Raw genomic sequence first — 22,387 nt, forward strand, 5'->3', positions numbered from 1 at the left:
ATTTCAGATTTTGGCACATACCTTTCATACCTCGATACATAATCTGAAACTCTTTCATTATCTCAAATTTTTGAAGTATCATCTTTAACCAAGTATAAAAGAAAGGGGGAGAAGACCATAAGTTCAAATTGGCAACATTTGGATGAAATAGGGGGAGACTTCACTCTCATATTTGAAAAGCTGAAATTCAGCAACTTGAGCCCTTCTAAAATTAATTTTAAGATAAGAATCAATTTGATCATACTCAATATTTTGTAATCATCAAAAAGGGGGAGATTGAGGATGATAGTGGTATTTTGATGATTAATACAATGATTAATAATGAGATAAAATTTGCGATAGGAAAGGGATAGTGAATTCTAAATTTCAATTTGGCAAAGTTTCAAGTGAAACGTACTCTTAAGTGGACAATAGTAATTTTCATTGTTTAGAGTATGTAGCACCACCATGATATATATTCAAAATTGTTTAAAGTTTATTTCATTGATTATATGGATAAATCTAACCTTAAGTTGCAGCAAAGTATAGATTGAGTCGACCCCGGCACATCAAGGAAACATCTGGCACACTTCTGCAAAAATGGCACGGATGAACAGTACTTGGGTCGACCCAAGTGAAAGTTGAGTCGACCCCATCTTCAAGCTTCAAGAAAACAAGTCTCTGAAATCCCTGAGAGGGTCGACCCAAATGGAACTTGAGTCGACCCAACCTTGAGTCGACCCCAACAGAACATGAGTCGACCCAAAGGCTATGTCATTCAAAAATCAGTTCTCTGGAATCTCTGAGAGGGTCGACCCAAGTGAAATTTGAGTCGACCCAACCCAACCTTGAATCGACCTAAAAAGTGTTGAGTCGACCCAAGTGAAGGAAGGCTGAAACACAAGGTTCTGTGGTTCCTGAGAGGGTCGACCCCAATGTTGCATGAGTTGACCCAAGTGAAAGTTGGGTCGACCCCAGTAAAAGTTGAGTCGACCCAAGCACGGGCAGAAACATAACGGCTAGTTCTGCAGAAGTACTTTTTGACCTCCAAACAGTAAGTAACGACTAGTTTTTGAAATCTGACCAATGAGGGATGTCCAGTGGGTGAGGAAAACTATTTAAAGGGACACTATTCATCAGAGAAGAGTATCTTTTTGCAAAAAGATCAAAGCTTACACAAGAAAGACAAGTGTCCTAATCTTCTTTATCCAAGTGCTTCATTCAAGAGTTGAAAGGAAGTGGTTGAGCAGATTCCAAGAGATATCAAGAGCTCCATCCATCCTCGAAGAGTGAAGCATTCTTGACAAAGAAGAGAGAAGTCTCATCAAGTGATAACTATTCTCTAAACTCTTCTTTGTAGCTTATAATTATTATATTTGCTCATCTAGGAGCTTCAACTTTCTTCTTTCTTTTGTTAATCACCTTGTAAAGGTTTGTTGGTGAGCCCGCAAAACCAACGGTGTAGGTTTATTGGTGAACCCGTAAAACCAATTGTGAAGGTTCGTTGGTGAGCCCGTAAAACCAACAAAGGTTATTGGTGATCCCAAAAAACCAAAGTGTAAAGGTTTTTGGATTGTGAGCCCGGAAAACAATCCAACTGTAATCCGAGGAATTATAGTGAATTCCCAAGGGGTCACTTGGGGAGTGGACGTAGGTGCTTAGGAGAGCACCGAACCACTATACTTCTTGTGTGTTTGTATTGTGCATTGTTCTAATTTCACTCACTCATCAATTAACTAAAGTAAGATAGCAAAAATTTAGAAAAACCAATTCACCCCCCTCCCCTCTTGGCTTGTCACCTTGGGCAACATATGTGGTTAGTGCCAATTAAAAGCCTTGCACTTAGTATCCTAAGTTTTTATGAGAATTTGTTAGGGTTAGCCTAAACCCTTAGTTGCGGTCGGTACAACAATTTCATATAAGTAAATCCTTCAAGAGTATTTGTGACCTAATATGCTGCAGATTTTCTATCTTGGATTTATTAAGACTATAACTCAATCTTTCCAATTTACTTTGTAACTGATATGAGCACTTATCATAGGAACGAAAGGAGATATACTCCGAAAATATGTTTTACCATGATTACTCAATTAGCTTCGTTTCTATCATAATTGAACCTTTTTTCATAGAATCTCTAATCACAAACGTTGGGTATCCATTATTGATGACCAAGTAGTGGGCTTAAGCCATATTCCTCTTGATTTCCCGATACGAATTTAGTCAAATGAGATAAAGCCAGTTAAACCTAATCCCTAATGCTTTAGCTCACAACCTTGCTCGAGCTACTCCTAGGCATCTAGTAAAAAGAAGAGAAAAAGAAGACTAAGCTAGCAACCCAATAAGTCACGTTTACACCTCTAGTTCGATTGAGCATATATATATACATACATAAAGAAAAAAATGCCCAGATAAATATCAGATATCTTTATAAATTGTAATGGAAGCTAATTCAATAATTTTTAGGAAGAAAATCCACAATCAACATATAGATATTTAATAACCTAAAAATTCACCTTTCGTACATACTAGTGCAAAAACTAATTTTAGATGCATCTCATGGAGAAGGCCTCTCTCATGAAATTTCTAATAAAATTAATTCACCTTAATTTTGCCCTCTCCCTGTCTTAGCAACTACAACCATAATTAGCCCTATGACAAGGACCGAAAGAGACTAATTCCTAAAACACAAAAATGCCAGCAATCGGCCTCAATTGTCAAGGCTCGAAAAAAACTAGTTTCTTAATGAAATTTGCTAGTCGTTACTCTAACTTGCTAGGCTTGAATCAAAGTTAGATTAGAGGATAAACATTAATTTCATTCCAAACCGACTTTCTCAGTCATATAGTGAGCATAATTCTTTCAAATATTTATATATTTTCAATTAGGATTTGACATCTCATTTCAAATACTTCTATTGAACAAATTAGTCATCATGCTTATGATCATATTCAAGTAACACGCTACATGCATGTTTGATCCATATTTTGAACTAAATCTTATTCAGAGTAAATCAAGCATAATAATATTTATTTTCAAACATTTATAGTAACTCTATATAAGGTATAATTTCAAAAACTACAATTCGTTTTAATTATAGATACGCACTTTGGACTAGTTGTTAATAATAATACAAGTTTCAAAATAAACATTCTAGAAATTTATATAAATGCACAAAAAATAGTAGGGCGATAGAGGTATTCTGGATCAAATTTAATAAAACATGGTAGTTCCTTTCAACAAGGCTATGCACAACCTAAATAGAACAAACCAAATCATTGGATTTTCTTTTACGATCCTAAAGTATGACACAACTTCACTTTTAGTTTTTGGCGTATAAAAGGTCCTACTAGGTCGCGAGACCCTCTCAAGGCTCTACAATTTACGATCATTCCAGATCAGAAGTAGCGACCTTAGATCTGCTGACCAGTACTCTACCTCTAGATGGTAGAGCCAAGGTCTAAGAGCATATACCAAACCTAACCTAGCCTCCAGAATATCTATCTATCCTTCGATCCAAAGAGAGATCTAAAGAAGAAAAATAAATAATAAAAAGAGGTTAGCAATTATCTCGGATGGGGATTTGACCCCCAAGCGAGATGCTCCTCCAAAATCGAGTGTCCTAGCCTCCTCTTGATCAAAGAGTGAGAGGTCAATGTTAGATATTACCTAACAATCAAGGGAGATAAGATTGGGTTAACATAAACACAAAGATAAGGAAAGAGAGATAATTATAGAGAGTGAGTGAGAGAGAGATTAGGCTAGATAGGGAGAAATCAAGGAAAGAGAGAGATAGTTTGGAAAGAGAGATTGGTTAGAGACAGAATAGAGAATGGTGAGAGAAGAGAGAGGAAGTGAGAGAGATCAAGAGAGGGAGAAGGAGGAGAGAGAAGAAAAGAAGAAAACCTGAGGGCCTACCGATGAAGCTAGGGCTTAGGCCAACAACAGGGGTAGTGGAGTTCCTTGACAAGGTGACCAATGGCATCAAAGCTCAATGACGATTCCAAACACTAAAATACAAAAGCAGAAGGAAAAGAAGAGAAAAGAAAGGGTGATTGCGTCCTTTGGTCCTGTTCACATAAGGTCTATGAAGCCACGACTTCGAAAAGATGGTCGAGAGCTAGCATGGTGACAAAGAACCAGCACAACAACAGAGAGTTGATGAGGTGGCAAAACAAAGCACAATAGGTGATAGAGATAGAAGAAAAAGCTGGCGGTGGCAGTGAAACTTAGGAAGCAAAGGAGCATTGGCAAGTAGAGATTAAAAGAGAAAGAGAAGGTATTACCTTTGTCTACACACATTAACAAAAAAAGAAATACGAGCGGTGTGATCAACCTCTCTACAGCTAGCACCTGTGAGAAAGAAGAGGGGACCATGACCCTTGGCCCTCTTTCATTGCTAGATTAAATAGAAGAGAAAAAAGAGTGTAGAATTCCGACCCTCTTCTAGTTGGTTGGCAAAAAAGGAAGGTATATCCTTTTTTCTAGTGGCTCGAGTGAATAAGAAAAAGGGGAGTGAGGTTTGGATAACCTAATTATAGCTATTGTGCACAAAGAAAGAAAGGGGATCAAAGGAAGAATGGATAGGTGGAGAAAATCTTGGGTAGACTTGGTCTACTAGCTTAGCTATACAACAAGCTTATAGTGGCCATCTATGTGGACAAAGCTTTTCATCTTAGTCTTTTTATAAAAAAGAAAGACTAAATCGAGCCTACTGCCAAGCGCTTTTTCCAGTTTAAAATCCCTCTCTCAAGTGCTCTGCCACTCTCAAAACTCTAGCCACTCCATCGACATCTAGCATCCTTTGCCTTCCAAATGCACATCCTGCGTGCTCCATTTCCCAAGCGTCGCTCCGCTCTCTACCCAATCAAGAGCGGTGCTCCACCCACTTGAGGCTTTTTTCTCTTTCTTGAGCACCACCTTATCCAATTTAGAGCCCCCTTCTAGGAGGATGTTGGCCAATCTCAATGAGGCTTTTTCAACCAAGCCGTTTGCCTGAGCCAAGGTGAGTGGTTGTGAGGGAAGGGAAGGTCGTTGCCACTGCTTTAATGGATCAAAGGGCAAGGGTTTAATATTGAGGCCTTCCAAGGTATGATCGGATTTGAAGTTGCCATTGCCTTAGGGGAGAGAAGCTAGTTCTTTTGATTTAATCCTCTTTTTTTCCAATATTTTTTCTTGTTTTCCAAGAGAAGGTTGGGTTTTGGGAGATGATGATTTGGAGCAGTGCTCGAGAGGTGGAGGACATAAGATGCAGGCGGTGCTCGAGAGACGGAGGATTTGGGACATGGCCAGAGTACCTAGGATTTTAGGAGAGGACAGAGTGCTTGGGAAAGGGGTTTTGAAATGGGTGGAGTACTTGGTAGAGGAATTTTGAATGCACAGAGCATGTAGAAGTGGGCTTAGTTTAGTTTTATTTTTTTCTTCTTTTACACTAAGGTTGAATGCTCTGTCAAGGTAGTGGGCTGCCATAGACCTAGTTTACAGCTGAGCTTGTATACCGGATCTATCCAACAATTTCTCGTAGAGGTGGTCTTCCTGGTGACTTACCGAGAAGAAAAGGAAGGCGATGGTGCTTGGCTAGTCAGAAGAAAAGAAAAGAAACTAGGGGAGATAAAAGAAGAAAAATAGAGGAGGAAATAAACTCAGGCATTTCAAGATGTTTACAAACCTTAGAAGTTATAGATGTCCTCCATGTCTTATTTTCAAATTAACCAGTTAGAACCATTGAGATCTAGCATCCAGTTTGTAATGTCCTTCATCTCTAATCACATGTTGCTTAGACCAAGTTTTAATATCACTTGTCATTCTCGGAGACCCACTACCACCTGTGCTGGAATCTCAAATCATAGCAACACAAAACCAACTGCAAAACTATAGTCAAAATATATGCAGTGAAACTGCTCAACAAAAGTAGTTGCATAATGTGTCCATGATTACACAGTTGTGCTTTTGCACTTGTTGAAATAAGGCTAAAAAGGTATTATTCCTTGGCACAAATGAAGACATCTAACCAGGGCCGGCCCAAGCCTTAGGCGACTGAGGCGGTCGCCTAAGGCCCCGGGAGGCTGACCAAAAGGAAGCAAAGGCCCCATATAAACGGGATAGAGCTGGCTACGAATCTTCCCCCCTCCATCGGTGGAGAGTTTACTGTCCTGCAGAGGGGCAATTTGGAAGTTGGGGACAGTAGTTTTGTTTTGGGTGGGGGGGGGGGAGGCGAGAGAGAGAGAGGAGGGATTTGACATCAATCCTCCATCCCGAGCCCTAGCTACTCGGCCACCGTCGACCTCGCCGTCGTCTGAGGTAAGTGATCCTAGTATCCTCAACCATGTATTTATTTTAAGCCTTGCGATTTTCCTCTCTGGTATGTAATATATTAAAGTCTGAGGATTTGAAGCATGGGTTTAAACTGTGGTCACGTTCATTTAGTCTTCTTCCTATTGTTTAGGATCAGATCTTTATTCGCCATGGGCATAAACTGCGGGACAATTTACAAAATATGATTAGGTCTCCTTCCGTGCTCTCTCTGTCAATTTAGGTTTTGTGGTAGATAGTTTCAGCCAAGAGCTACCTACCTTAGAAATTTGTTATGAATTAAAGGTTCAGCGGCAAGCCAGTAGCTAGGCTAAGCCGCAGTCACAAAGATGGCTGTTTATCTCAAAGCTATGTTAAATTTAGAGGTATATTCTGCTCGAGTTTGCTGCTTTAATCCTATTTGGTGGGTTCAGTGTTGAGTTTTATGTCTCAGTGCATTTGCGTGCTCAGCCTGGGACATTCAATTGTTACTCTTATTCTTCAATTCACCATTGCATGAAAATTATAGTACTCAAAGATCAATAAATTCCTCCAGATTATATGAAAATATTTAGAAGATAGTATCAAAATCATTTTATTGTCAAAAGGAAGAAAACTTATTGGTGACCATGCAGTTGAAAATTTAAATGGTGAGAATAGCCTCCAAAGGAACTATGTTATGGAAGTTTTAAGACCGATATCGTGATGTCCGTAATTGTAAGGCTGGATCGGACCTAAACTCTGCAAATGACGTATGAGTTAAGAAGGTGTTATCGTAAAAGTATAGGTTGAGGGGAATTCAGCTGCTATTATCTCATGGATAAATTTTTATCCTTCTTGTAGATTGCATGTTAATTCACTGTTGAAAGATTTTGGCTATGAAAGTGTGCGACAATTAGTTTTCGGGCATTCTATGTTCTAGACAAGCTAATCAAGCTGCTGATTGGGTAGCAACTCAAGCAAATAATTATCATGAGGTTTCATATCAGGATCAATCCTTGGTTCTATAAAATTTCAGTTGATGTATTGCCTTTGTTGTATGTAAGACACTAATTTTTTTTTTTTCTTTGGGCTATGGGCTCCCTTGTATAGAGGGGGAAAAAAAGACACTAAGTCTCTTGACTTAGTAAAGAGAAGGGAACAATTTAGGATGAAGATGAAAAATAATAAGGCATGAGTTTTGCCTGAAATATTCGATTTGCAGCTTTATGTGTTCTAAGAGAAAGGAGTACCTAATGGATGATAATTATACCAATAATTAGTTCATTTAAAATAAATCTGATTTATTTCTTTTTTACTAGAGCTTGCATGGAGGGATGTTGAATGAAAAGAGGATGCAAATATAAGAGAAAGTGATCTCTCTCTCTCCTACTCCTCTCCCTCTGTTTCTCTCTCCCTCTCTCCACACATACACAGACTTATATGCCTGTTTTTGTACATACTTTTACCAGTTACTTGGACTACATGTATTGAAGAGATAAAATATTCAAAACTTGTAAGAACAAATGCAACTAGGCAGTAGAATGCCTTCACCTTTTTCTCAAGCAGAGTGCTCCCTCATAATGAAAATTATTGTTAAGTATAGTTGGTGTGGCATTGATGGTGACTTCATGTTAATCTTCTGCATTCGAATATGATGGATCATGAGATGTAATATGAATTCTAGGATCAATAAGACGAGTAGATGATGACAGCATCATATGGAGAGTCTGAATTTGACTATTTGATGCATAGGCACCCCAATCTAAGTAGCTGGTCATATAAAGATTCTCCCCCTACATTATCTCTATACTAGAACATGAGTTATCAGAGTTTGTAAGGAATAAGATGCTCATTGAAAACTATATGCCAAGAAATATATGCTCAACTATTGGGTGGAAATAATACCGATACTCTTTGTGAACCGTATTCTAGTCGATAGAGATACATGGTAAGGATCTTTGGGAGAATTTAGATACAAAGATATGCTACTCATCATCTGCCTAATATGACTAAATAGAAGTTTCTTTTTAATCTTACTGAATTCTCGTAACTAGAGCCTTGCAAGTCTCCCTCAGATCAACAGGTTCTAAATGTTAAAAAGTTTTAAACATAACTTGTTCCCATCAGGATCCGTGGCGCAATGGACATTAAGTTTTAAATTTGTTATGAATTAAAGCCGCAGAATTATTTATTTTCTGTTATTTACAAAGAGAATGAGTTTTTTTACCTTATAAATGGACATTAAGATGCAAGAGCGCGTATTTCATCATATATGTTCCAGATGTAACTTTGGAGGCCATTAATGGTGAGTTTTAGGCAATTGAAGTACCTCAATCATTTATATACACCTACCTCAACAAACATTGCAAACTGCAATCCACTCAATAGATTCACAGATTTCTGACTTGTACTCATCAAATAGTCCCAAAACATTTTGGCAACCTTCATAAGCACTGAAAATAGGTAATGCCCCAAACAACTGCAGATCGTTCTCTTGCTCAAAACAATATTTAGTTTTGCCATCAGATGAAGACTAAAATCCTAAGCAGCAAAAATGCAAAGCAATAGAGAACACCCTCAACCCACAATAAGTTAATAAGTTAACTTGTACATTAGGCATCTCTCATCTACAATAGATATTACATCAAGCACGACTCATAATCCTGTACAAACACAGAGAATGCATGTGCCAAACAAGTTGGCTGGAACATTTGTATCCAATAACCAAGTACACAAGTTGGCGAGAAATAGAAGAGAGTCAAAAGTTTTATTTATCAAAAATAGAGAAATGTTTCTGGACAATTGAGTTAAGTAATTTACAGAACAGTATCATATCTGCAGGTGAGTCATTCTCCCATACATAACATCAATCCATGTTTCGGAGATTCTTCGCTTTGTTTTTTATATAGAGATTCTTTGCTTTCAGTAATCCTTAGCTGCCTGATATATGCCCTGAGAAAGAAAAGAAATGTTCATTTCCAAGGATTAGACAAGTGGAAGCAGTGGCATGACAAAAAGAACTAAAATAGCATAGTATGTGTTGCCCACTTGCATTTACATATATCCTTCATCTTGAATACAGATATCATTTCTGTATGCTCTCCAACTGTGGTGTCAATTAATTGAGCTTGGTGGTCTCTTTCAGAGCAAAAAGAACATCTATAATGTAGCATGTCGTGTCCAATTTGGTTCATTCTTTTCAAGTCTAACAACCAAAAGTTGATGTCATTCTTTTCAATTCTTACAACCATGCAGTAATATGTTTACGACCATGAAAGCATTAAAATTTCTAGCAAGATGATGATGCCTCCATGACAATGGAACTTTATTTAGTATAAATTTATCATTTAACCAAATATTGATTCTTTTTTGTGCATACCAGGTAACAATATGCCCCGAGGGAGACGATTTAGAGATGTGGAGTTCCAGCATTCTCAGGTGGGATCTACTTCTGATCAGTCCCTACAGTCCCAGCAGCCATGTGAGCATCAGCAGCACGAGTCAGGATCTCAGCGCGAGCCTCCTGCTGATTGCCCGGAGGATGAGCTCCGGATTCAGGGTAATTCGATTTAAAGTTCATATTTTATGTTCATATTTGTCTTCAACTTTTTAAGACATATTTTATTTAATTTTAATAGATGGACAAGGGACGGTGAGGACGAGACGGGGACCCACTCAAGCAAAGGATGTGTGGAAGCTTCCTCCGGGTGAGAAGATCATCATCCGATGCAACGAATTGGGGCAGCCCATCAATAGAGCTGGAAGTCTACTATCAAGCTTTTTAGGATCGGTTGCACGCAAGGGTCAGCTGTGTCCGCTCAACTATACGAAGTGGAATGACATGCTTCCTTCGTATAAGGTTGAGCTTCTTAAACTTATAGAGGTAATGAATTGAATTTATTCTTTTTAATTCGACGCCTTCTGTATGTTAATTTGCTTTGTACCATAATTTTATTTTAGAGGTTTAATATTATTATAACATTCTGTACCTTGTTGTAGGGTAAGTTTGTACTCCCTCCAGAGAGCCATGATTGGGTGCTAAAGTCCCTCAACCGCAAATGAAAAGAATATAAAGCAAAATTGAAGACGGACTTCAAGCGCGAGGGTATGACAGAGGAGGAGGTTGCTCGTGTGACTCCTCCTGATGTATACCCTCAGCAGTGGAGGGAGCTTGTTCACTACTGGTTTTCTGAAAGAGGACAGGTCATGTATATTGTTTCAATATCTTCTATTATCTTTATTACTAATATAGATTGCAAATATATACATTGAATCATATTATACTGTGTGCTTTTATTTTGGCAGACATATTCTAATATTGGTAGAGCTGCACGAGCATCTCAAGCAGTTCCTCATACTTCAGGCTCGAAGAGTTATGCGAGACGTAGAAATGAATTCGTAAGTTCTTTTGAAACTATTTGAAACTCTATTAACATATAACACGTATCATGATATATAGTTTGCCCATATACTTTCCGTATGTGTAGATAGTAGAGCATGGAAGGGAGCCTGGTGAGGTAGAGTTTTATAAGATGACCCACACTCACCGAGATGGCAGCTTTGTCCGGGACGAGTCGAGAGATATAGTTGTATGTATTATGTATTCATTTTTTATTTTATCATAATTTTTTAATTAATTTTACTTCTTTTAAATTATTAATGTGACTGTTTGTTTTTTTGAGAGAGATATAGGAAAGAGCTACAAATCTTATTTCAGAGCGCATCGGGGAGTCATCATCATCCGACGCGGCCAGTCGTGTCGAGGCTCAGGTCTATGCCGAATTGATGGGCCTAGAACGTTATGGTCGCGTGAGGGGTTACGGTATCGGAGTTACCCCCACTCAGCTGTCTGCAGTGAGCCGATATACCCAAGATGCCAGACAAGGTACTTGTAATAACCCCAAAATATTTTTTTTTTATATAAAAAGGGATAGAATAGTCCTTTTCAATTAATATAAGGGGTAAAATAGGAAAGAATCAAAAGATAATGGCATAGTTGTAGATGCATTGAAGTGGTAAGGATAAAATTGGAAGGAATCAAAAGTTAATGGCATAACGGTAGATATGTTGAAGTGTTAGGGGCAAAATGGGAATTTAATAATATTAAACAAAGGGTGAATAGTGTTTTGATGTGATTTAATTAGGGAGTTTGTGTGGCTTTTGGATGGAAACCGAGAGAGAGTCACAGGGGAGTCTCAGACGGACAGAGAGGAAGAAAAAGAAGGAGAGGAAAGGAAAGGAAGAAAGGAAGAGGAAAGGAAAGGAAAGGAAGAAAGGAAGAGGAAGGAGATCCCGGTTGCACTTCTAGCTGAAGGGAAAAACGTAGATCTCCTTCCTCTCTACGCAAGGACCTCGATTTCCAAAAAGAAAAAGGTAAATATCCATCCCTATCTAGTCTTTTGATGATATTAGGCTATACAAAGGGTGGATGTAGTCTAGAGGGGTCAGATAAGGGTTGTAGAGGTGGTTAAAAGAGGAAGAATCGGATTTCGACAAATTTTTCCGGCACTACGGAAAAACTGTGTCGAAGTCCCAACTTCGGCGAATTATTTAGGGGGCCAAACGGCCTCCGATGATGATGCATGTTATCTCTTTGGAATCCTCTATGAGTGTAGAATGTTAGGTAAAAATTTCATCAAATTTGAAGTCTGAAAAGTGGATCAAACCCGGGATGAAGTAACCGGCTGTCGGTCCGGGTTACTGTTCATCCAGGTGGAAAATAAGGGATTTCATGCTATAATAGAGTATTAAGCCTAGATCAAGCTAAAAGGGACCTTGTACTCATGCAAGGGAATCCCTAGTATACATAAATGATGAGTTAATTAATAGAAAAAGAAAAAAAGAAAGAAAAGAAAAGATTTAGGGAACGGGGGAGTTGAATCAATTAAAGTTCCCTATATTATAATTGGCACGTAGATTATGGCCCTTGATACAAGACTAAATGTATTGTAAATGCATGTCACAGTTGGGCAAGAAGCTAGGGAACAAGAGGAAGAAGTTCCCCACTGCCTGCTGTAGATTTTTAGAGGCGTATCAGGGCTGTGCCGGATTGACAGGTGAGTGGGAGTCATGTACTTTGCACCATGAGCATCCTTAATTCATTTTCATGAATGTCGCCAAGTGTGAATTGATTCCACTTGAGCATATTGATTGATATTGTAGTAGATTCCTCTATAATCTTGATTCTCTATGCTTGATTATTCTGTACATGCATTTGAGGGAACATTGAGAGGAATTACGAGGGGTTGATGAGTAATCAAATTGATTCCGAATTGTGAAATGATTTCTTTTGTAAATTGATTTCATTTCCTCTATTTCAAAGATTTGTAGAGCCTTTTTAGTGGTATATTGAGTTGTATTGCATTTCCTTGACCCTCACTTCTAACCCTGATGTTAGTTTATGATTGGGTCATGATCAAGTGAGTGGTAGTCTTGATTATACTCCTTTTTAGTAGAGTATTGGGAGGGTGCATTATGGCATTTATGCATGGCTTGGCAGTATCTGCAGGACACCTATAGTCGATGAGGGTTGAACATCGGCCTTTGTGCACATAGTAGCCTTCTGGGTGGGCGGAGCCCAGTCCCTTCCTAGGGGGGACACGGCCCTAGGCGTAGGATCGGCCGGTCCTACGACTTATATTCTGCTTGCCGCCGGGCATAGTAAGACCCCGCGAGGTGCAGTATGGCTTTCCGCGGATGTAGAATTTCCGCGAGGTGCCGTTTAGTATGTAGATGTGAGATGGATTTCTGTTCTGGATACTGGCCAGCATTTACATGATTAGTGTGGTGTCTTATCCTGCATATGCATGTGACAGTGGGGAGTTGTTGCTGGTTCGCCTGGGGCGTAAAACCCACCTCCCGATAGCTGTCTAGCATTTACATTATCGATATGGTGTCTTATCCTGCATATGCATGTGACAGTGGGGAGTTGTTGATGGTTCGCCTGGGGCATAAAACCCACCTCCCGACAGCTGTCTAGTGATGATTTACATATTGGTGTGGTGTCATATTCGATGTATGCATATGGCAGTAGGGAGTTGTTGCTGGTTCGCCTGGGGCGTAAAACCCACCTCCCGATAGCTGTCTTGTTGATGATTCAGCCTGTTGACACCTGATTTATATGATTCAGTACTATGACCTGTTGAGCATATTCATGTTATCATACATACTTATTTGATTATTCTATATGTGCTCCAGATGAGTTGATTGGGATTGTGATGATTTACTCCTTATTTCTTATGTTGAGTTATGTGTACCCTGTTCTTGACGACTGCTCATATGCTCTTGAGATTTCACCTCGAGCCATGATTATATCTTGTCTCATGTGCATAGTACTCTCTACTCCACTCACTGAGTATTTATATACTCACTCTCCAGTTTGGTATTTTTGATTGCAGGGCAGGTATTGTATAGAGAAGAGCAGGGTTAGAGATTGCCTGCTAGCTGTGCCGCTCCATAGTATAGTATAGTATAATGTAGATAGAGGTTTATACCTTTTGGTGTATTATAAACCTTCTATTGTATATAGTGCATAGTTACAGTCATAGATCCTGTTGTGGATATGGGTTTGACCATGGATGGATTAGGAAGCAGGTATATATATATATGTGTGCAGATGAGTTATATGCCTGAGATGATGTATTGATATATATTGTCCAGGTTCGTTATGTGACAGATTATGTGATTGTTGCTCTGACAGGTAGTGTTGTTGTATGTATTGAAATAATCCTGACAGGTCACTATAGAAAAAGTGATCATTTTGTGCATGTATCATGCCAAATTTTTCAAGATTTATTGATGATTGATAGGTAGTAGGGTTCTACGCGGTGGCTGGTGGCCTTATGCCTACCCGCACCCTAGGACCGTCGCGGCGGCCCACCGGAAACGGGGCGGGGGTCGTGACAAAGCTTGGTATCAGAGCAAAGGTTAAGAAGAGTCCTGTCAGAGCAATAGGGTGAGTCAGGATTAAGTATAGGATTATACTATGGAGCATAGGATTTTTCTGTATATTAATTTATGAGTCATTTACAATTCAGTAAAATATATTATGGCTCTGTGTAATGACTGCCCTCTCTTTTTGACTCTTTTAGAGACATATAAAGAATACTTCCAAGGAAAATGGAGCCAGATATAGCATTGGATGCGGGTTCTGCACATGTCGAGCCCCAAAGAGAAAAACCTCCTCCTGCTGATAGACGGAGGGTTGATGATCAAGGAGAGGTAGGAAGTAGAGATGTATTAATGGAACAGTTACTGGCGGAGAATCAGGCTCTGAGGGAGCAGATTGCTCGGGAGAAATCTCCTGCCCCGTCAGTAGTATCCATCCCACCTCCTGTAGCTGTGCCAAGAAGTTTGGCCAGGCGGGCTCTAGATGATGAGGGGATTACTGTACAGGAATTTCTGAGGCTCAGAACCCCGGAGTTTAAGGGGGAAGAAGGTGAAGATCCTCAGAGATTTCTGGAGGAGACTGAAAAGATGATACGGAGACTGCCTTGTTCTGATGCAAGAGCTATAGAACTTGTAGGGCTTACAATGAAGGAAGATGCCTGGGACTGTTACCAGAGGCATATGGAGGACAGATTGTACAGTAGGAATCCTCCAACCTGGGAAGAGTTCAGGCAAGCAGTGATGGATGAGTTTTTGTCTCCTGCTGAGAGGCAGAATCGGGCTCTTCAGTTTGAGAGGCTGAAGCAGATGCCCGGAATGAGCGTATCTGAGTACGCTCGTGAGTTCACTAGATTGGGAAAGTATGCTCCTTACATCATCCCCACTGAAGCTGTCAGGATAGAAAGATTCAGGCGGGGTCTGATTTCCCCGCTTTATAATGCGGTGTTGGCAGTAGAGGTCCCCACCTTGTCTAGGCTGATAGATAAAGCAAAACAGTGGGAGACCAGAAACAAAGAGGAAAGAGCTGAAAGAGAACAGAGAAAAATGAGTGTGGGGAAGGAGCAAAGCAGTAGAGGTAGATCTGAGGGAGTAGATCTCTCGGAGGGCCCGACGGAGCAGTCTGTACGCTCAACTCCACCTGCCCCACGTAAGAGGAAATGGAGGGAAAGAGGTCAATCACAAGATACTTTTCTACCATCAGTACCTCGTCCTCCGGTCACTATGGCCAGAACTGAATCCAAGTTTCAATCATGGCCAGTGTGTGGCATATGTGGGAAGCAGCACCCTGGCAGATGCAGAATGGGTCAGGGAGTGTGCTACAGATGTGGACAGCCGGGTCATTTTGTCAGAGAATGCCCGCAGGGTGCCACCCAGCAGTTTGTGCCCTTGGAATCCTATCCTTCTGTGCAGATGGACAGGCCTAGTAGTAGGGGGCCTGTAGGCAGAGGCAGAGGTCAGACACCAGTGTCACAGCAGAATGCTGGACCATCTCAGCCATCAGCTCCAGTAAGCAGAGGGCAAGGAAGGGTGTTCACGGTAAATCCACAAGAGGCACAGGCATCGAATGCAGCTGTGACAGGTATGCTCCTCATTGATAAGATTAAAGCTAGAGTGTTGTTTGATTCTGGAGCTACCCATTCATTTGTGTCCCCTTATTTTGCTAAGAAGTTAGCTAAGGATAAGATATTAATGCATATTCCCTTAGCTATTAGTACATCTGTAGGGGATAGTATAAAAGCGAAGTATGTGTATCCTACCTGTGTGGTAGAGATAGAAGGTAAAACACTTCTAATTGATTTGATTTCCAATACCACACCGAGCAGAATATGAAAAGCAGATACACTCACCCCTTTGAGTAATCAGGTAATTTACTCTTTTAAATTCGAGGACGAATTTTATATAAGGGGGGGAGGATGTAATAACCCCAAAATATTTTTTTTTTTTATATAAAAAGGGATAGAATAGTCCTTTTCAATTAATATAAGGGGTAAAATAGGAAAGAATCAAAAGATAATGGCATAGTTGTAGATGCATTGAAATGGTAAGGGTAAAATTGGAAGGAATCAAAAGTTAATGGCATAACGGTAGATATGTTGAAGTGTTAGGGGCAAAATGGGAATTTAATAATATTAAACAAAGGGTGAATAGTGTTTTGATGTGATTTAATTAGGGAGTTTGTGTGGCTTTTGGATGGAAACCGAGAGAGAGTCACAGGGGAGTCTCAGACGGACAGAGAGGAAGAAAAAGAAGGAGAGGAAAGGAAAGGAAGAAAGGAAGAGGAAAGGAAAGGAAAGGAAGAAAGGAAGAGGAAGGAGATCCCGGTTGCACTTCTAGCTGAAGGGAAAAACGTAGATCTCCTTCCCCTCTACGCAAGGACCTCGATTTCCAAAAAGAAAAAGGTAAATATCCATCCCTATCTAGTCTTTTGATGATATTAGGCTATACAAAGGGTGGATGTAGTCTAGAGGGGTCAGATAAGGGTTGTAGAGGTGGTTAAAAGAGGAAGAATCGGATTTCGACAAATTTTTCCGGCACTACGGAAAAACTGTGTCGAAGTCCCAACTTCGGCGAATTATTTAGGGGGTCAAACGGCCTCCGATGATGATGCATGTTATCTCTTTGGAATCCTCTATGAGTGTAGAATGTTAGGTAAAAATTTCATCAAATTTGAAGTCTGAAAAGTGGATCAAACCCGGGATGAAGTAACCGGCTGTCGGTCCGGATTACTGTTCATCCAGGTGGAAAATAAGGGATTTCATGCTATAATAGAGTATTAAGCCTAGATCAAGCTAAAAGGGACCTTGTACTCATGCAAGGGAATCCCTAGTATACATAAATGATGAGTTAATTAATAGAAAAAGAAAAAAAGAAAGAAAAGAAAAGATTTAGGGAACGGGGGAGTTGAATCAATTAAAGTTCCCTATATTATAATTGGCACGTAGATTATGGCCCTTGATACAAGACTAAATGTATTGTAAATGCATGTCACAGTTGGGCAAGAAGCTAGGGAACAAGAGGAAGAAGTTCCCCACTGCCTGCTGTAGATTTTTAGAGACATATCAGGGCTGTGCCGGATTGACAGGTGAGTGGGAGTCATGTACTTTGCACCATGAGCATCCTTAATTCATTTTCATGAATGTCGCCAAGTGTGAATTGATTCCACTTGAGCATATTGATTGATATTGTAGTAGATTCCTCTATAATCTTGATTCTCTATGCTTGATTATTCTGTACATGCATTTGAGGGAACATTGAGAGGAATTACGAGGGGTTGATGAGTAATCAAATTGATTCCGAATTGTGAAATGATTTCTTTTATAAATTGATTTCATTTCCTCTATTTCAAAGATTTGTAGAGCCTTTTTAGTGGTATATTGAGTTGTATTGCACTTCCTTGACCCTCACTTCTAACCCTGATGTTAGTTTATGATTGGGTCATGATCAAGTGAGTGGTAGTCTTGATTATACTCCTTTTTAGTAGAGTATTGGGAGGGTGCATTATGGCATTTATGCATGGCTTGGCAGTATCTGCAGGACACCTATAGTCGATGAGGGTTGAACATCGGCCTTTGTGCACATAGTAGCCTTCTGGGTGGGCGGAGCCCAGTCCCTTCCTAGGGGGGACACGGCCCTAGGCGTAGGATCGGCCGGTCCTACGACTTATATTCTGCTTGCCGCCGGGCATAGTAAGACCCCGCGAGGTGCAGTATGGCTTTCCGCGGATGTAGAATTTTCGCGAGGTGCCGTTTAGTATGTAGATGTGAGATGGATTTCTGTTCTGGATACTGGCCAGCATTTACATGATTAGTGTGGTGTCTTATCCTGCATATGCATGTGACAGTGGGGAGTTGTTGCTGGTTCGCCTGGGGCGTAAAACCCACCTCCCGATAGCTGTCTAGCATTTACATTATCGATATGGTGTCTTATCCTGCATATGCATGTGACAGTGGGGAGTTGTTGATGGTTCGCCTGGGGCATAAAACCCACCTCCCGACAGCTGTCTAGTGATGATTTACATATTGGTGTGGTGTCATATTCGATGTATGCATATGGCAGTAGGGAGTTGTTGCTGGTTCGCCTGGGGCGTAAAACCCACCTCCCGATAGCTGTCTTGTTGATGATTCAGCCTGTTGACACCTGATTTATATGATTCAGTACTATGACCTGTTGAGCATATTCATGTTATCATACATACTTATTTGATTATTCTATATGTGCTCCAGATGAGTTGATTGGGATTGTGATGATTTGCTCCTTATTTCTTATGTTGAGTTATGTGTACCCTGTTCTTGACGACTGCTCATATGCTCTTGAGATTTCACCTCGAGCCATGATTATATCTTGTCTCATGTGCATAGTACTCTCTACTCCACTCACTGAGTATTTATATACTCACTCTCCAGTTTGGTGTTTTTGATTGCAGGGCAGGTATTGTATAGAGAAGAGCAGGGTTAGAGATTGCCTGCTAGCTGTGCCGCTCCATAGTATAGTATAGTATAATGTAGATAGAGGTTTATACCTTTTGGTGTATTATAAACCTTCTATTGTATATAGTGCATAGTTACAGTCATAGATCCTGTTGTGGATATGGGTTTGACCATGGATGGATTAGGAAGCAGGTATATATATATATGTGTGCAGATGAGTTATATGCCTGAGATGATGTATTGATATATATTGTCCAGGTTCGTTATGTGACAGATTATGTGATTGTTGCTCTGACAGGTAGTGTTGTTGTATGTATTGAAATAATCCTGACAGGTCACTATAGAAAAAGTGATCATTTTGTGCATGTATCATGCCAAATTTTTCAAGATTTATTGATGATTGATAGGTAGTAGGGTTCTACGCGGTGGCTGGTGGCCTTATGCCTACCCGCACCCTAGGACCGTCGCGGCGGCCCAACGGAAACGGGGCGGGGGTCGTGACAGTACTAGCACTGCAGAGGTTTGTAGTTTGAAGACAGAGATGGCACAGATAAAGCAGTCATATGAGACAAGGATAGAGGAGATGAGGCAGAGTCATATGACTGATATGGCTGAGTTGAAGCAAAGCCAAGAGTTGAAGATACAATCTTTGCAGGACCAGCTTGACCATATTTCATCCTTTTTGCAGAGATTTGCTCCTCCGGTACATAACTAAGTCTATTTGAATATTTTATGTAATTATAATGTATTCTTGTATGAGCGTGATGACTTTCGTATTTTTAGTTTCTAAAATATTTTTTTTTCTTGTAGGTTGATGATACTTCATCTACTCGTAGAGATGATGATGCCGACCCTTGATACATATTGTAGATTGTGTACGTAGGAATTTGACTTGTATGTTTTTAAAATTTTGGAGATTCCTTTGATTAATCTTGTATGATGATCATGAGATCTTTTTTGAGCAACATGATAAGTAGAATCTATCAAAACCTATGTGCCTTCTTCCGCTTTCCTTCATTGTTAGAATGGAATGCAACATCCATTCATTTGCTTTTCTAATTAATTGCTGTGAGTTCATTTTGAATCATATTTTATTCTATGAGCAGGTCACTTGACAGCTAGGAGTGATGTCTACAGCTTCGGGGTTGTCCTTCTTGAGCTCTTAACAGGACGCCGGTCTGTGGATAAGATATTCTATATTTTCTGATTGTTTCAATATCTTTTTTCTGAATGGAACAGGCATGGAGGCAGGGCTTATGCTTTGTGATTGCCAGCTTGTCCCAGGATCACTACAGATTGGCATTTATGGACGACTTTGTACGTACGGATCACTTGATACCATTTTCAAATTATTGATCATATTGTTTCTTGATGCATATTTAGATTGAACCTCACCCTATGTTCCCATATAACATGTTGCGTAACAGTTGAAACTACAGATGGTTTTTCTTGGCCATGACCGAGCACTTCTATAATTTTCGAAGTCCTGTGCATAGTAAGATGTATTAATGCATTGAATGTATCCAATTACATTGGTTTAATATTGTTTTCTTCAACATTTTACCATACACAGTTCTTGATGTCTGTTAACGTTTTTATTCTCCAGGCCATACAAATTCATCTGCATCTGCCTTTATAAAGTCTGATAACAAGGATGTTTTTGCTGGGGAGTCAATTATTAGGGGTGAATTCGGACATTCTCTTGGTACCAGTGCCACCGCCCAAAAATGCGGCGCTCAGAGGTGCTCTCCTGGTTCTGTGGAATCGTGTGTGTGTGAAGGAGATGGAATTAAGACTCCACTCCAAGCTGAACGGCGAATTACTGGGAATCTCATAGCCCGGAGTTCTCCAGATATGTACAGTTTGGAGGATCTGATGGATTTGGATGCCAAACCTCCTGCTTTGGTTAGTTCAGACAGCAGTGCTGAAGTGCCTCCTTGCAGAGATCATGTTCCGTATAATAGCTTTGTTCCCAAGTGTAGGGATGGAATGAAATTTTCTGTAGATAGAGATGATGACGAAAATTCCTCAGGGTGCACTAATTCTAGCACCATCACCAATAATGCCTGTAAGGCACCATGTATAGGAGACCGTAGGATAAAGAAGCTGTTGGCATCTAAGTACTGGAAAGCTGCTCCAACTATGTCGACGGATGGGGAGCTTTCCAACACTGGTACGAATTCTGTAATATTGGTATCTTAATTCATGATTTTATGTTAGTGCGTGCGTGTGTGATTGTACATATGTATGTGACATATAATTTTCTCTATCTCACACAAACACATACTTACGGGTGACTTGCCTCCATTGATTAGACTTTCTATGTTTTTCTCTTACCAGATGTAGAAATGAAGCCATTTTTCCGCAGCAGGAGAATGTCTTGCACACGTCAAAGAACTCAAAGGAGTTCATTCAAGAGGAGGAAGTTGTTCGAGCGCTGCTCGATGTCAGCATCTGATGGAGGGATCTTTCGTGAAGGTATATCTAACCCACCTGGAAAGGGTGGTATCAAAGTAGAAGCAAGTGATTCACCAGTAACTTTACATGGAGGTTGGTATCGTTTAAGCTACTTACACGTGCTACCTACCTTCCGACCTTTTTGGTAGTACTTTGAATTTTGAAATAATAACATAGCTTTTGCAGCGAATGGTGCATTATCCTCAGCAACAGGTCAAAAATCATCATGTGAATCAGGAGATTACCAAGGTATATAATAAGCAACCTGAAATAATGATGCCTGTTAAATCTTTGACTTGGTTCATTTTGTTTTGACCCTGATATGACAAGGTTCTGAGGTGTACTGTCCTTTTCTTTCAGTGAAACTTAGCATCAAGTCCTTCAAGGTGCCAGAACTTTTTGTTGAGATTCCTCAAAATGCTACTGTTGGTTCCTTGAAGGTACATGATCCCCTAATATCTTTTTATTTCATGTTCTGCTTTGTTACCAACATTATGCACATTCTTTATTTTATCTGTTCCATTTGGTACAGACCAAAGCCTTTGGAATCTCGCATTGACAGGATTTTTATATTTTTATTGTATTAAGCTGCCTGTATTAATGCAATAGAAATCGATAACCCGATAATCTTATAATTGTTTTACTATAGCTGACAGGTTAGCATGTGAATTTGTGAATGTTACGTTCGTGGAGATTACTTAATGTTTTATGACTCTTAGAACCCTACTTCCTCAAGGCTCATTGTAGTTTTGCAGCACACACTTTCTATTATTATATAATCTAACCCAATAAATGGTAATTTTTGTTGTTGCAGTCGCAAGAATTCTTTCAATATCTTTTAGAATGTTTAATGACAATACTCGCCCGAGCAAGGAGCAGAGCAGAGCTTAAGAAGACTCCGGTCTGTGGACAAGACTCGCCCGAGCAAGGAGCAGAGCTTGGTTGACTGGGCTCGCCCCAAGCTTAATGACAATATTGTAGAGATGATGATGCCGACCCTTGATACATATTGTAGATTGTGTACGTAGGAATTTGACTTGTATGTTTTTAGAATGTTTTGAAGTACAATGTAATCAAATATGATAATATGAATGTAATCAAAGTTCTTGTTTGTGACTCGTATTTTGTTATATATGTGATTCAGTGTATTTGTTTCTATTGTTTTGTTAGAATTTAATGTACACAGAGTACTTAAAAATTACTTTCATAAAATTTTTTTAAAAAAAAAAAATTTAATGCCGACGCTTATAAGCGTCGGAAAAAGCAACCGGAACGTAAACTATTGGCACGCCTTTAACGACGCTTTTAAGCATCGGCCTAACACCATAGTAACCAACGTTCTCGCCGACGCTTATAAGCGTCGGAGT

The 22,387-nt window shown here is 39.8% G+C and overlaps 1 protein-coding gene across 5 annotated transcripts; it reads left to right on the forward strand.

The window, feature by feature from the left end:
* Positions 1–13,646: 13,646 nt before the first annotated feature.
* Positions 13,647–22,137, forward strand: LOC120111651 (telomere repeat-binding protein 2-like). Of its 5 annotated transcripts, none has more exons than XM_089930634.1 (12): positions 13,647–16,535; positions 17,128–17,218; positions 18,560–19,266; positions 19,374–19,438; positions 19,670–19,707; positions 19,803–19,880; positions 19,991–20,058; positions 20,170–20,736; positions 20,904–21,113; positions 21,207–21,269; positions 21,381–21,460; positions 21,835–22,137. In XM_089930634.1, exons 7-12 carry the CDS (start codon positions 20,019–20,021, stop codon positions 21,964–21,966), a joined length of 1,092 nt encoding a protein of 363 aa, XP_089786760.1. In that variant the 5' UTR covers positions 13,647–16,535; positions 17,128–17,218; positions 18,560–19,266; positions 19,374–19,438; positions 19,670–19,707; positions 19,803–19,880; positions 19,991–20,018; the 3' UTR covers positions 21,967–22,137. The 5 variants fall into 5 exon arrangements, with proteins under 5 accessions (XP_089786760.1, XP_089786761.1, XP_089786758.1 ...); XM_089930635.1 differs by having other exon boundaries at positions 18,971–19,266; XM_089930632.1 differs by lacking the exon at positions 17,128–17,218 and having other exon boundaries at positions 19,670–19,880.
* Positions 22,138–22,387: the final 250 nt, after the last annotated feature.

The sequence above is a fragment of the Phoenix dactylifera genome, chromosome 5, assembly GCF_051530095.1.
Source record: "Phoenix dactylifera cultivar Ajwa chromosome 5, Ajwa_hap1_PhDact_Kaust_v1.1, whole genome shotgun sequence".
In the NCBI taxonomy this organism is placed as follows: Eukaryota; Viridiplantae; Streptophyta; class Magnoliopsida; order Arecales; family Arecaceae; genus Phoenix; species Phoenix dactylifera.

Bases quoted from the DNA above. Each gene is read 5' to 3' on its own strand.
- LOC120111651 (XM_089930631.1), top strand. From the start codon at position 20,019: ATGACCGAGCACTTCTATAATTTTCGAAGTCCTGTGCATA. The intron at 20,059-20,169 runs GTAAGATGTATT...TTTATTCTCCAG, and splicing joins TTTTCGAAGTCCTGTGCATA to GCCATACAAATTCATCTGCA. The intron at 20,737-20,903 runs GTACGAATTCTG...TTCTCTTACCAG, and splicing joins TGGGGAGCTTTCCAACACTG to ATGTAGAAATGAAGCCATTT.